Source organism: Notolepis coatsorum (genome assembly GCF_963971535.1).
Source record: "Notolepis coatsorum genome assembly, contig: SCAFFOLD_296, whole genome shotgun sequence".
In the NCBI taxonomy this organism is placed as follows: domain Eukaryota; kingdom Metazoa; phylum Chordata; class Actinopteri; order Aulopiformes; family Paralepididae; genus Notolepis; species Notolepis coatsorum.
Window position 1 is genome coordinate 241224 of NW_028170893.1, and position 16191 is coordinate 257414.

General features: G+C 42.5%; 1 protein-coding gene across 1 annotated transcript; it reads right to left on the reverse strand.

Moving 5' to 3' along the window:
* Positions 1 to 5636: 5636 nt before the first annotated feature.
* On the reverse strand, positions 5637 to 14072 carry gjb9b (gap junction protein beta 9b). The gene is made up of 3 exons (XM_084339278.1): positions 13975 to 14072; positions 8106 to 8590; positions 5637 to 7611 (listed from the first exon to the last, which is right to left on the reverse strand). Exons 2-3 carry the CDS (start codon positions 8493 to 8495, stop codon positions 7177 to 7179), a joined length of 825 nt encoding a protein of 274 aa, XP_084195404.1. The 5' UTR covers positions 8496 to 8590; positions 13975 to 14072; the 3' UTR covers positions 5637 to 7176.
* Positions 14073 to 16191: the final 2119 nt, after the last annotated feature.

Here is a 16191-nt window from a genome sequence, read left to right on the forward strand (position 1 = left end):
CCCTGGCCCCCTCTCATTTATCTTTTAGCTTCAAAGTGCTTTATTGACATGATAAGATGTGTGTGTAAATAAATAAATGTAAATGTATGTGTTACACTGCCAGTAGCCTAAATCACAAACAATGGTCTAAATGGGAATTCTGTACATCAATAAAAAACATTTGTATACAATTGAACGTCAATATATGGAATTATTTAATTGAAATAAACTAAACTAAACAAAAAAATAATGACATTGATCTCTCTCTATATATATATATATATATATTCTTTTTTCAAATAAATCTTAATTTCAAACTGTCAACATACACAGTCAATATCAAAAGAACACATCAAAATCAAGCTGATGATGGTGATGATGATGATGGCGCCGCTCCGACCGGCTGCCTCTCTGTTCGCTCCGTCGAGACTGTGTTTACTTTTGTTAATATTTATAGTTTTTAGAGTTTTGTGCGTACCAACTGTTGGTGCATTTAATGTATATGACCGTCAGTCACTCATAGACATTGGATTACGGGAAACTTACCAACTGGATTACTCGCTGGATCAGCTTTCCGAACCGCATCAATGGCCTGAAGAAATTCTCCGGAGATTAGGACCAGACCCTTTGTTCCCAGAGCCCAGGAAAAGACGACGAGGAAAGAGGGCTGGGATCCGTAACAGGCTGAGATCCAGACGCCACCGCACACCACTGCCCAGTATATTGCTAGCCAATGTTCAATCAATAGACAATAAACTGGATGACATCCGAGCAAGGATTCAATATCAAAGAGACGTTAGGGACTGCAATGTCCTTTGCTTCACCGAAACATGGCTCACACCGGAGGTTCCAGATCACGCAATTCAACCAGCGGATCACTTCTTTATCCATCGCAAGGATCGGTCATCAGAGTCCGGTAAACAACGTGGAGGAGGTATTGCCTTCATGTTTAACAAAAATTGGAGTGATCCAACGAACGTGAAGGAATTATCCAACCACTGCTCCCCAGAACTGGAATATATAACCATCAAGTGTCGTCCTTTCTTCCTCCCGAGGGAGTTAACGGCGATCGTCCTGATCGGAGTGTACATTCCACCGCAAGCCAGCAACAAGGTTGCGCTCTCCAGACTACACGACGAGGTAAATAGAATACAAGTGGCTAACGTTAACGCCGCCATTTTAGTACTGGGAGATTTCAATAGCGCCAATCTGAGAAAGGTATTGCCTGACTTCTATCAGCATGTGACTTGCAACACCAGAGGCGGTAACATCCTAGATCACTGTTACACGCAATTTAAAGGTGGCTACAAGGCTCATTCTGATAGTGGCTTTGGTAAATCAGATCACGCGTCAATTTTTCTTTCACCAAAGTACAAACAGAGAATTAAAAGTACTCCCGTAGTCTCGCGAGAGGTGCAGAAATGGGATCTGACGTCAGAAGAGACGATCCGGTCAGTGTTTCACCACACAGACTGGATTGTGTTCCGCGACACAGATAACATTAATGCCTACACGGAGACAGTGCTGGACTATGTTTGTACTAGGGTGAAAGAAACAATCCCCACTACCAAAATGAAAGTTTACCCAAATCAAAAACCCTGGGTAGACAAATCCGTCCGTGAAGCTCTGAGAGAGCGCACCAAAGCATACAATGACGGCCTAGTGGCAGGCAACATGAATGACCACAAGGTGGCGCGACACAACGTAAGGAGGACAGTGTCAGAGGCCAAACGGCGCTACAGGGATAAAATTGAACTCCAGTTTGAACAAGCTGACTCTAGAGCTATGTGGCAGGGGCTCAAAACGATGACAGACTACAAAGGCGCCTCCCTCAAACTGAACAGTGACATCTCCTTAGCAAACAACCTCAATACCTTCTATGCGAGGTTTGATGCTGGTAATAACAACACCAGCTCACAAGCCTCGGCAATGGGGGGGGGGGGGGGGGGGTCGGCTGCTGATGGAGGCGCAGTGTTCAGGGTAACAGAGCATGAGGTGAGGCGGACCTTTAAAAAAGTGAATATCAGGAAGGCAGCAGGTCCGGACGGCATCCCCGGCCGCGTCCTAAAAGTCTGTGCCGACCAACTGGCCCCAGTATTCACTGACATATTTAACCTGTCCTTAGAACAGGCTGTCATCCCCACCTGCCTGAAGAAGTCCACTATTATCCCTGTACCCAAAAAATCCAAGCCTGCTTGCCTCAACGACTACCGCCCTGTAGCTCTCACCTCCATAGCCATGAAGTGCTTTGAGAAGCTAGTAAAGGGCTACATCTGCTCCTCCCTCCCCATCAACATGGACCCCCTGCAATTTGCATACCGCCCCAACAGGTCCACGGAGGACGCCATATCCCATGTGCTGCACACAGCAGCATCACACCTGGACAAGAGGCAGGGGAACTATGTGAGAATGCTATTCATCGACTACAGCTCGGCATTCAATACCATAGTCCCCTCCATACTCATAGCCAAGCTCAGGGACCTGGGCTTGGGCTATGACCTCTGCCAGTGGGTCTTGGACTTCCTGACTGGCAGACCCCAGGTGGTGAGAGCAGGCAACTGCACCTCCTCATCCATCACCCTCAACATAGGGGCCCCCCAGGGCTGTGTTCTGAGTCCCCTCCTCTACTCCCTGTACACACACGACTGTGTGGCTCAGCGGAGTAGCAATACAATCGTCAAATTTGCTGACGACACAGTGGTGGTGGGCCTGATCTCTGCCAACGACGAGAGGGCCTACCTGGAAGAGGTCAAGGTCCTGGCGGGATGGTGCCAGGAAAACAGCCTCTCCCTGAACGTCAGCAAAACAAAGGAGATGATTGTGGACTTCAGGAGGTCGGGGGTCAAGGACTACAGCCCCCTCAGCATCGACGGGGCACCGGTTGAGAGAGTCAACAGCTTCAAGTACCTCGGAGCCTACATATCCGAGGACTTGACATGGACCACACACATTAACAGTGTGGTGAAGAAGGCACGACAACGCCTCTACTTCCTCAGGCGCCTAAGGAAGTTCCAAGTCAGCCAGAAGATCCTTAAGAACTTCTACTCATGTACAATAGAGAGCATCTTGACCGGCAACATCACCTCCTGGTTTGGGAATAGCACTGCAAAAGACCGAAGCAGACTACAAAGAGTGACACGTTCAGCCGAACGCACAATTGGAGGGGGGCTCCCCACCCTCCAGAACATTTACTACAAGCGTTGCAAGGGCAAGGCTAAGAGAATCATTAAAGACTCCAGTCACCCGAACAACTGCCTCTTTGAACTGCTGCGGTCAGGCAAGCGATACCGGAGTCTCAAGGCGAGCACAGAAAGACTCAGAAGTAGCTTCTATCCCCAGGCCATCAGGCTGCTAAACGAACAATGAATGAACACTACACAACAACAACCACCAAACGCACATAGCACACACATCCACACGCACACACTCACTTTAAACAAACACACTGTAGCACCCACTCCACACACTTTATAGCACACACCCACTTTAAACAAACACACTGTAGCACCCACTCCCCACACTTTATATTTATGGATGAAGGATTGCACTACAACTCGTACACCTTACTGTAAATTGTACCTAAAATTGTACCTCATCCCATTTCTGCTTTGCACTAGATAGTACTGTACATTAGTACACTGCATAGTATTGTGTATTGTATATTATATGGTAACTCAGAACATTGTACATATGTCTATACCGAACACTGTGACCTCATTTTCTTCTTCTAAATTCATGCTATATTATGTTATTATGTTATTTGATACTATCTTGTCTAGCACAGTCTCTGGAGCGTAACAGTAAGAAGCATTTTGTATGAAAGTATTCTGTACTTCTGTATGACAACTATTAAAGAACTTGAACTTGAACTTGAAGCACATACATTTGAAACAGAGAAAACTAAGCAAAAAGCAGTGACAAACAGAAACAAATCAAATAAAAACATTAAATAGAAATAAAGACGTGAGTGTATGACAATAACTTCACTTAAAAAAAACGTTGTATTGCATACATCCATTGTTTTGATTGCTTTTTGTTTTGTGAGGTAGACATCGTAATGTTCCATTCCCTTCATAAATACAAAGAATTTCGGCTATTTGTCACTATATCATAGCATCCAAATAATATTTCTATAATACAAAGTGAAATCTGAGAAAATGTTGTCAACTATAAAATGATTAACATCTTTCCACAATTCATAATGTTCATATGTAAAATTACAAGACCAAAACCAATGGTAGCAATTGAGTTACAGGATGAAACAGAAAGAGCTGTTATTTACACTCTTTAACTGAAATCCAATCTATGGATCAACTTAAATTGTTTTACCTTATTTGTTAGAAGTAACTTTTGTGGTGACCTAACCTTTTTCGAGTCAATATTACAAAGAAAATGTTGCTGTTGACATAGCGACCCATTATATTGAATCACACAACCTTAATGACAGAGATGAAAGGCAACATTATGGGATCTGCATTTATCGTCTTCTATATTGTCAGACAAGAAGAGAGATACCAATTTCTTCTGTGCGTTCAGTTGTAAAGCTATACCGGCTGCAAGATAGCCTAGCACAGCACAAATTAATGGAAGCGGATATGGTCCAGCTAGCCTAGCTGTTGATTAAAAAACACCTCTCCTGAAGTTTTAAGCTATAGTGGTCCGTATCCGCTGTCATTAATTTCTGCTATGCTAGGCTATAACTTGCAGCCAGATAGCCTTCTACTGAACTCACAGAGAAGAAATTGGCGTCTATCAGTAAGCGCATTTCCCATAAACTTGGCATGTTCCTTTATTTGTAGACTAAATAACAAAAACTATTTATAACAAAAAACTCAGATTGTGGTCCATGGGACAAAATCTTATATATTTTTTTTGGATCCACTTTTTCTCCTTTTTTTCTATTTTTCTCCCATCCCAATTCCGTTGTGCCAATTCTCCCCTCCCCTGTCTTGAACGTTGCTCGCATATGCCCCCCACTGGCCGGTTGTAGGTAGGATAGAAGCCTTGCATCACGTGTCCCCTCCGATACACAAGGAGGCAGCCTGTCACATCTTTTCACCTGCCAGCGCGAACTCTCATTGGCGAGGTGTAACGTGTGGGAGGCTCACACTACCCCCGCCATTTTCCTGTCTCTGCTGTGCAGGCGTCCCCCAACCGACCTGTAGGAGTCGCTGTCCACAACGTCCAGATTACCACCCATCGACTTCCACCCGCTAACTCTGCCAAATGAGTTAGTATGACGGCCGGCCCAAGCCGGAGGCAACGCCGACAGCCGGATTCGAACCCGGTGTCTCTTGCGTTGGTGACGAGTGCAATGTCCGCTGCGCCACCCAGCCTCCACATCATGCAACAATCTGTGTGTGATTGTATTTAGTAAGTATGAGCAAAGTCGTAGTTCCTAACTTTGCTATGGGTTTAATCTTTTTCCCAAGTTCCCAACTTTGTTTTTAAATTGCCTAAAGTAACGTTAATTGCACTCAAATTCTGGCGGAGAAAATGATTAAAAACAGACGTAGATGGGCACACCGAATCAATGTCATCAGTCTCTATTTCATTATAGTTAAAAGTGCTGTTATACTCAGCACTTATGGAATGCCTCTTGTCCAATCAAATGACTTGGTTGGAACTAACTGTAATATCATTTATCAGGGAGACCTTGCAATTCAAAGATGTGTGCTGCAAGTAAAAGAAAGACAGAAACATTTTCAGTGCAATAGCTTTATAGATTTCAACAATAAATAGAAAACGTTAAAGAAAATACATTCTTAAAAATACAGTGCACCCTGATTCTAGAATTGTCCTTAATTTATTTCTTTATTATAATTATTATTAATAATAATAATATATATCTATAAAATCTTTTTTTAAATTAAAAAAAAAAATTATTACAAATATCTAATATATCTAATCATATCTAATTTCTGAGCACTTCAAATATTGCTGATAAAATTTATTTTAATTATTGGTCAGTTGTCATTATCTACTACTGGTTCACAGTACCATATTCTATTATACATTTTGAAGTTATCAGGACCAAATAATTATTAAGATTTAAATCCAATTTGAACAATAAAAAAAACATACGGTTCTACACACATTTATAATAAGTGTTCTGTAGTACATTGTGCTTTATCGTGTATATTCATTAGGGGGCAGTGTGTATCTCTCATGTTATGTATTGTGCTTTATCATGTATATGCTATTCATCAGGGGGCAGTGTGTATCTTTCACTAAGAAAATGTAACAAAAAAATGTCATTCCATTTTTTTTAATTTTTTTTTTACAAAGGCAATATGTTATTTCAGTAGCTAAAAAAAAATAGGTGATTTAGTATTAACATGTAAAATGTCTATATCTGTAATATTTCTTCATAACAACTTGTCCTTTGGTCTGCAAATAAAACAGGTACACACTAAACCCTTGACATGTGTATTCATTCACACCCAGTGTGTCACTCCCTCAGTAATCCTCCTCAACTTTTATTCGCATGGGCAAGTTGTGCATTCTTGCAGAAAGTCATTTGATGTGATAATAATATGTACACAAAATTCGCAAGATTTCCCAAGGTGACAATGTCTCTTTTATGTCGAGTGGAAATACGTTTCCTGAGTCTTTGCTGTGTGATTATCGTCTTACAGAAGACAGTGGCACTCAGACTATTTCACTCGTGTCCCCTTTGCCTGACACTCAGAAGCTTGCTCAAGCTCGCTCTCCCTGAGGTCTGAAATAGAGACACAGTGAAAATGGTTGTTTATGAAGTCGCTTTGCCCTCCTGCGGTCCGTGGTGGTGTAGTCTTGTCCCGCTGTTTCTAAAACTAATTGCTGGTGATGTCATTGTCATTAAAGTATAGAAGAAATATGATTTCTCCATTTCCATGGCAACATGCCGTCACTGTGCAAACAGGGGTTACTGAACTTAAGCTCCATGTGCACAAGGCTTGTTTTGTAGAGGGGGGAGAGCTGTTGGCTATATATATACGCACAGAAACAGAAATCCTCTTTTTCCTATACTTTTAGGAATTAACTGTGGAAGGAGAGACAAGACCACACCACCGCGGTGAGTCGAAGTGACCTCAGGAACAACCATTTTAGCCGGGAGGCTATTTGTTTATTTCTCAATGTATCTGTTTCAGACCCAACGGAGAGCTAGCTGTGTCTTGTCCCTGAACCCTGACCACGGAGCGCAGAATCTAGGCACTATACTTTCTCCGGTGGTCCCGACTCAGTCATAACGTTGTGGAGGTTCTGGATGGAGGCCGTGTTGGTGGGGTCCATTCTGACCGATGACCTCGACTTGAACTCCGACCTGGGCGGGGCCAGGGGGTTCATCTCGTGGCTCTCCGCAAACATCCTCTTCTCTGCTTCCCTCTTCCTTATCACCATCTTCTGGATGCGTTTGCAGATCAGGTAGATCATTTCGCAGATGCACATCAGGATGCAGGCGGCAGAGGAGGTGACCATGAAGAGGGTGAAGATCCTCTTCTCTGTGGGCCGCGAGATGTAGCAGTCCACCGTGTTGGGGCAGGGCTCCAGGGAACACTTGGACAGGCGGGGCATGTCATAGCCTTCATAGACGTAGTACAGGATGTAGAGGAAGCCGGCGTCGAAGCTCGCCTTGAAGATCAGACTCACCTGGGACGAGAGAAATAAAGATTACAAAGAGACATTTGCTTTGAGGTGATTTGCACGGTGTCAGGGAAGTTAAAAGATAAGAGCGAGATGTACTGTTTGTCTACACACACACTCACTCATTTACTCACTCACTCACTTACTCACTCACTCACTCACTCACTCACTCACTCACTCACTCACTCACTCACTCACTCACTCACTCACTCACTCACTCACTCACTCACTCACTCACTCACTCACTCACTCACTCACTCACTCACTCACTCACCAACCCACTCACTCACTCACTCACTCACTCACTCACTCACTCACTCACTCACTCACTCACTCACTCACTCACTCACTCACTCACTCACTCACTCACTCACTCACTCACTCACTCACTCACTCACTCACTCACTCACTCACTCACTCACTCACTCATTCACTCACTCACTCACGCATCGATGAAAATAACTTTTGTTTGACGTGAAGACACCATGTCCTGTTCTCACCAGGTACGTCCACCACAGTCCTCCGCGTTTCTTCCCGGGGTTGGCGTACAGGTGGGTGCCCTTGTGCGAGGAGGTGTACTGCACGTCTTTCTTCTCCCGGTACTTGACGTGGCCCACCACCATCAGGGACGGGCAGGTGACGAAGATGAGCTGCAGGGCCCACAGGCGGATGTGGGAGATGGGGAAGATGTGGTCGTAGCAGACGTTGGTGCAGCCGGGCTGCGCCGTGTTGCAGACGAAGTCCTTGCTCTCGTCGCCCCACACCCTCTGGGCGGCCACCACGAACACCAGGACCCGGAAGACGAAGACCATGGAGAGCCAGATGCGGCCGAACACGGTGGAGTACTTGTTGACCCCGCTGATGAGGGCCTCCAGCGCCGACCAGTTCATGGCTGTGGCCTCGGTGTCGGAGGTTAGAGGAGGGCGGAGGGAGGAGGCGGGATCAGCGCCTCACGAGAACAGTAGACCGGGATCTGACGCAGATGCTGAATGAGAAACAACAGAATAATAATAATAATAATAATAATAATATTAATAATATATTTGATTTGTAGTGGCGCTTTATAATTGTGGAACAAATCTCAAAGAGCTACAGTCTAAAAGAACATAAAAGCTAGCAAGAGAGTAAAAAAAAAAGAACATAAAATAAGCAAGACTAAAACGAGTAAAGGAGTAAAAAGGCAGTTAGACTGAGATCAGACGGGATCTTACTGAGTGAGAAACAACAGAGGACGCACGTTCTCAAGGTGAGGATTGAGGGAACAGGGTGAGGATTATATTTCATGCGTACAAAAAGTGAAACGAGGTTCAGTCAACCGTGAAGGTGCAACGAGCCAAACCTCAGGGCCACGTTATAAAAGATAGAGCCTCTTCATATTTTTTGTTACCCATTTTCACACAGGAACAAACGAGAAAACGGCATCCTCAATGGGCACACTACTGGCTTTGTTTACATTCGTGATTTATTGGATTGAATATATTTTCTCCACAATTTATTCCCTGAGCCTTTGATACAAGGACTGGCGCTACGTGACAAGCTAAACGTGCCTTTTTTGATTTACATGACTTCCGAGGCTGTACAAGGTTTGCTAACACTAGTAATATAAACCTCGGAGTGAGACAGATTTTGAGATGATGTGACGGGCTGAAATGATTTAAGGAATCTTATTTTCCATCTTAAAGTCAAACAAGTCAAAGAGAGATGGTTAAATAAACCCCAGAGTCTAGCTTTAAACAAGTTACATGTGTCCAAACCACAACCCTGCATCATCTACCCAACAACGCATTCCCTTGTCATCCAGCTTCAAGCCTCAGTTGATTAGTATTTACACAACGCTGCTATATCCTAACACTGATTCACTACAATGATGAGTCTCCTTTCTCGATAAAGACAATAATTAGACAGCTATTTCATCACTGAGATGGAACAGACAGCCAGCCTTTGTCGTTGCTGTAATCCCGGTGCTGCTTTGCATCCTTTGTTCTTCAAAGGCTGTTTGTGGGATTGGTCAAAGGAATACCATGTGGACCCGTGAATGCAAAGTGTATGACGGGAGTTCCATGGGAACAGAGAGGAAGGGAGATTTCTAACCAAAATAATACCTTGTGGGTTTAATTGTTTGAACGTGTACAGACCTTTTGAGAAGTATTCTGTTGCTAGGGGAAACAGCTTTGGCCCCTGTTTGTTTCCCGTCAGCAACGGTGAGAGAAAATACAAAGAGAGCCAACGTTTCTGTTGTCAAGTTAGAGAAGGCCTATAGACTTAGGGAGGGGAAGGGGTGGGGTTTCTCTGTGATGGAGCACCTGCATAGTTTTACATCGCTGTTTGTCTCTCTGGACACCGGAAATGATTAATTCCAAAGAAGGCGATTGACAGAGAGTAAGAGATGCGCCCCCCCCCCCCCCCCCCTGCGAGCCAGCAGATGAAAGATACTTTGGATTTGTCCAAACTTAGGAGGAGGAATATATATTTGAGTGCTGTGTACTGTAAACAAAGTCACAGAGTCAAGAGAAGATGATTTAGACTGTTTTCATGATGCAAAGTTTCATTTTGGTTGATATTGATGATAGCTAGTGAAGAATGGTATTACCGGTATACCGATTTGCTATTTTAAATGAAAAATAAATCCCTCCAAAATGCACTTAGAGTGTGTTTTCCCACTGTAAACATAACTCACTCAACTTCATATCTGCATAAAGGTGGTTTAACCATGATTGAGTGACTGAATTGACTGAGTGAATGAATTAATGAACGAGTTAGTGACATTGCCGATCATAGAGGTGCTTTGCATAAATAATTATGAAAATAATCAAATAAATCATAATTAGAAATAGATGTAGATGGGCAGACAGCAACTGGGTCCTGCTGCTCCCTAAATTGAAACTGTAGCTCTTGAATATTTGTGATTTGCCCTCAGGACAACGTTGTTCTTCAGCTCTGCTTTCTGCCAAGGCGCAGTAGGAAGAAGCTGTGAGCTATTTTTCTGGCATGTCATTTTTTTTTTTTTTTTTTTTTTTGGTCTTTTTCCCCCTCCATTTTCCTCCGATTTTCTCCCATCCCAATGTTAGTCGTATGCCAATTCCCAATCCCTTCCTGGTCGCTGCGCACTTACCCCCCACAGTCAGATCATCTGGGAGAGTGGAGGCTACCACGTGCTTCCTCCGACACACGTCCAGCCAATCACCGCTTCTTTTCACCTGGCAGCGCGGATTCTCATCGAGAGGGCGTAGTGTGTGGGAGGATCACACTATCCCCCTCGAGTCCTATCCGCGCTTAGCAGGCGCCCCGACCGAACTGTAGGAGTCGCTGTTTACAACGACCCAGACCCACCCCGCCAGCTTCTCCCACCCTCTAATACAGCCAATTGTATTAGTGCAGACGGCCAGCCAAGCTGGTGACAACCCCGGAGCTGTGAGCTGGATTCGAACAGGCGAATCCAGCTCACAGCTCCGGGGTTGGTGACGAACGCAATCTCCGCTCGGCCACCTAACCGCCCTCTGGCATGTCATTTCTAAAAATGCAAATCATAGCTGATTGGAGAGGGTTGAGATTTGATTGAAGAAAGAACTCTACTGAGATCATTGCGACTGTGTGATCTGTGTGAAGATTGCAAATGTGAAATCATGTGAACGTGTGTGGAATTGTGTGGAATCAGTCGAGGTCCCGAAACACATTAGTTCTCTGTGTGTTTCTCTTTCTCTTTCTTTCTCTCTCTCATGCACACACACACACACACACACACACACACACACACACACACACACACACACACACACACACACACACTGGCATTAGGTGAAGGAGCTGTGAAGATTAGTATATCTTGTCTGTTGTCTCGGTCGAGACGGTGAGCTGGACCACAATTTGTTTCTGCAATGCTGCCGCCTTGTCTGTCTCTTCTTCACTGTATATGTGTCTCTTCTTCACTGTAGATGTGTCTCTTCTTCACTGTATATGTGTCTCTTCTTCACTGTATATGTGTCTCTTCTTCACTGTATATGTGTCTCTTCTTCACTGTATATGTGTTTCTTCTTCACTGTATATGTGTCTCTTCACTGTATGTGTGTCTCTTCTTCACTGTATATGTGTCTCTTCTTCACTGTATGTGTGTCTCTTCTTCACTGTATATGTGTCTCTTCTTCACTGTATATGTGTCTCTTCACTGTATATGTCTCTTCTTCACTGTATATGTGTCTCTTCTTCACTATGTGTGTCTCTTCTTCACTGTATATGTGTGATGGGCCACGTGCTACAGGTTCCATTTTGCCACAACGTTCCCTACTCAAGTGCTACAGCTCATGCTGCCGGGGCCTTAAGAGTCTCACGCCATCAAATGACGTGCCAAGGATTACGATAATTTGAGGACCATAGCCCGAAGAGCCCTCGTAGCAACTGAAATAAGTATTCTACAAAGCTGTCTGAATTCATTATCATCAGCTCTCGTGGTCGAAAAGAGCCCTTCTCAATGGGTTCATATGCTTTAAGAGCTCCGGTTGCCGTATGTACTCAGCCAGCTCATTTGACACTGTGTGAGATGGATCCTTCAGTGGAAGTGGCTCTACAGGTTGATCTAGCTTCAAACGCCTTTCTGACCACGCAGCCTATAGCTCGGCTGACTATGAGTCATCCTCGCCAGAGAGTTCCAGCTGGGAGAAGTCCCCCTCTCCTTTTCTCTTCTCTCTCTCAGCCTGTTTCTCTTCTCTATGTCACCTTCTTTTTCCTTTCCTTTCTTTCCCTTATTTAATCTCCATCTCTCTCTCTCTACTCCAGAACTCTGAACTTTGTTGCTTATACTCAACCTATACCGTCGTATATGAACCCTGAATTCATATTGACCTAAACTCAATCCATCTACTGCCTACACTGCCTATAACTATCTGACACTGTACTCATAAGTCATAACTACCCTCATTATACCACTATAGCCAATCTATAGTCTATCCCTATAACACTGTATGATAGCAATGTACAATAACAATAAAAAAAAATAAAAAATATATTTATATATATATATATATAAAGCTAAAAGAAGAATACTCGACTGGTTTTTGCTTTTTTTTTTTATTGCACAACGCGTTTCGCCTCTGCTTCCTCAGGTGCTATAGCTATAGCTAGATAGCACCTGAGGAAGCAGAAGCGAAATGCGTTGTGCAATAAAAAAAAAGCAAAAACCAGTCCTGAGGAGTGTTCTTCTTTTAGCTTTATATATCTCTCTTGCGCTGACCTGCACCTCCAGTCGGGGTCCAACTAGATGTGCACGAGTCTTATTTAGTTTAATATATATATATATATATATATCCATACCTACTCATATTAGTTACACCACTGGCTAGACTGGTTTATTACCATAGTGTATTCATACTCGTACCACTGTATATAATTAACAATTACGTACATACATTAGCTTAGCATATTTACTCTGTAGCTTTGTCACATTCTATTTATTCACATGTTATACTGCATACTACAATGTACGTTACTGCTACATTGCACTCTCTTTGGTTTGATGCCAACTTAATTTCGTTGTACTTTGTTTTACATGAGTACTTTGTCAAAACAATAATAAAACGAAACAAAAGGCAAAAGGAATGTATTGGAGTTTATACGATCAGTATTATTTAATTTATAGTCATTTAATCTGAATTTTACAAGGATTAGATTAGATTAAATTAAAATGTATTGTCATTATACAGCACAAGTACAGTACAATGTAAAGAAGTTTGGCATCCAACCAGAGTGCAAATGTAACAGTAAAATACAATGTACAGGTGATTAAACGGGGTATTTAATATATAAATAAGTATAGTGCTAATCAGATGTATGTATTGTACAGAGTTGTAGTATTAATATGTACAGTGATACAGGTATGAATACACTATGGTAGTAGTCATACTGGCCAGCAGCGTAGCTAGTAAGAGTAGGTAAGTGTACAGATATAGATATAGATATACTACTATCTCATATGTAAAAAGGATTATATGCAGGTATGTACAGACAGATATATATATATATATATATATATATATATATATATATATATATATATATATATATTACAGTGAGAATAAATATACTGTACATATATATATGGTATATACAGCATTATTCTACATGCTGCCATGCAGAGTTATATGGGTCATATGCAGGTGTATAAGTAGGTATATAAAGGATTATATGAGCTCAGGTCTTTGGCATAGACCCAGTCCCCCTGGCTTCTACAATCACAATGAACGTATATCAACCCAGGCCTTATAGGGTGTCTTCTAAAAGACCAGCATCACTTTTCTCACAGATTCCACTCTTTTATTCACCAAAATCCGTGTAACGCTGCTTTGAAACAGGGATAAAACAGTGTAAACAGTTTCTTACCTCGCTGGAGGGCCTGGGAAAAGCAGTGAATGTAGTGTTTCCAGGGGAATGGAATAGATATGAGAGACTCCCTCATCTGTTGCCGTCACTGCCTGACTGGGCCTCAGGTTGAGGTGTGGAGAGCCAGGTGGGGAGGGGCATCACACACACACACGCACACGCACACACACACACCCCCCCCCCCCCCCCCCCACACACACAACTATACTATCATTTCTGGACTCGTTTTGCAACCTTGAGACAGGCACAGACCTGCCCACAGCATTTTCAAAGAAGAGCAAGATATGGCAGAAAGATAACGTAAGGGAGGATAAACTAATTCAATCCTAAAACAAACAGATCCATAAACAGATGGGCAGGTTGACAGACAGACAGACATGCAGGTTGACAGACAGATGGGCAGGTTGACAGACTGGGTCTGATTTAGGCGGAAAAAGACCATGCAAATAGCTGAAATTTGTCAGGCATGGAATTCATGCAAATCAAACACATTTGAATGCAGGAAGTTCCCTCTGGGCCTTGTGTGTGAGCCAGGGTCATTGTCGTTTTGTATTTTTCATTTGTTTAGTTTTAATTCATACATTTTTGTTTTCGATTCAGTTTAGTTTCAGTTTTGCTCGTTTAAGTTTAGTTTTTCTTGCTTAACATTTTTTAGTTTTAGTTTATTTCAGTGACGTGTTTTGTCACACCTAGTTTTCATTTTTAAGTTTAGTTTGAGTTACTATACTATACAACTATAACCTCAGAGCACATGGTTCCCTGCTGGTTTCAGGTGTTTAACCTTCAGATTCCACTTACAAAGTATAACATGATTGATTATATTTTCTTCCCCGAAATGAAACTAAGATAAGCACACAAAAGATAATCCTGAGTAAAACGTTTTATTTTTCTAAAAAGGCCCACACCTTGAACTAGCAACAGCAACACACCTACATCCATTTATCAGCAGACACAGAAAGCCTCTAATTACTTTCTGTTCAATGGAATTGTATTTCCTATCAGCAACCATGTTGTGCCCATCAGTACACTTTCCTAAGCCTCCTCATAATTCAAACGGTTTACATCACTTATGACACCCACACTGTTTATTTAATCTCATATTTCTATATTCAGAGTTAATTATATTGTTTACACTGTTTATTCCCCCCCCCTCATATTTGTATATTCAGATACAATTTTATTTATATTTATGTCTTTCTACTAATACTCTGCACATACCTGCACATCCCATCCCCTCTCCCACATGCTGCTATTTCCCCAAGGGGATCAATACAGGAATATCTTATCTTATCTTATAATGCAGAGGTTAGCTGATTAGCATTCATTTGTTGTGGATTACAACAACAACACCAACACCTAATCTAAATCAGATTTCACAAGCAAGCTACTCCTCATCAGTGACAAAATGAACATGAAGACGAAACCTTGTGACAGACATTCCCATGCATTCCTTAGGTGGGAGGGCTGCCTTTGTGCTTAACCTGTTTTTTTAGAAGAGTTTCCAGGTGATGTGGAGACACACCCTCCCTGACTTTACCCTCCCACCCCTTTACACTCACTCGCTCGCACGCACGGACGCACACACACACACACACACACACACACACACACACACACACACACACACACACACACACACACACACACACACACACACACACACACAGATGTTTTGCTATTTCTTTTGTGTTTTAGCATTGGAAGTCGGAATTGTGTGTGTGTGTGTGTGTTCAAGTTCAAGTTTCTCAAGTTTCTTTAATAGTTGTCATACAGAATACTTTTATACAAAATGCTTCTTTCTGTTACGCTCCAGAGACTGTGCTAGACAAAAGATAAGTATGAAATAAAATAGTATAGCATGTAAAAATAGAAGTAAAAAATAGAAGTCACGTACGTAGACAGTGTTCAGTATATACATATGTACAATGTTCAATGCAGAATAGAAGTAACTGAGTTACCATACAATATACAATATACTATGCAATATACTAATATACAATATACTATATAGTGCAAAGCAGAAATGGGATGAGGTACAATTTACAGTAAGGTGTACTGAGGTATGGGTTGTAGTACAAATCCTTTACCAATTAATATAAAGTGTGTTTAGGTGTTCTAAAGTGTGGAGAGTGGGTGCTGCAGTGTGTTGTTTGTTTAAAGTGAGTGTGTGCGTGTGGATGTGTGTGTTGTGAGTGCATTTGATGGTTGTTGCATAGT

What these genes read in the sequence shown, in the direction of transcription:
- gjb9b (XM_084339278.1), bottom strand. Translation starts at nt 8,495, where the DNA reads ATGAACTGGTCGGCGCTGGAGGCCCTCATCAGCGGGGTCAACAAGTAC. An exon ending in GACTGTGGTGGACGTACCTG is followed by an intron (nt 7,612 to 8,105) that starts GTGAGAACAGGA and finishes CTCTCGTCCCAG; the next exon opens with GTGAGTCTGATCTTCAAGGC.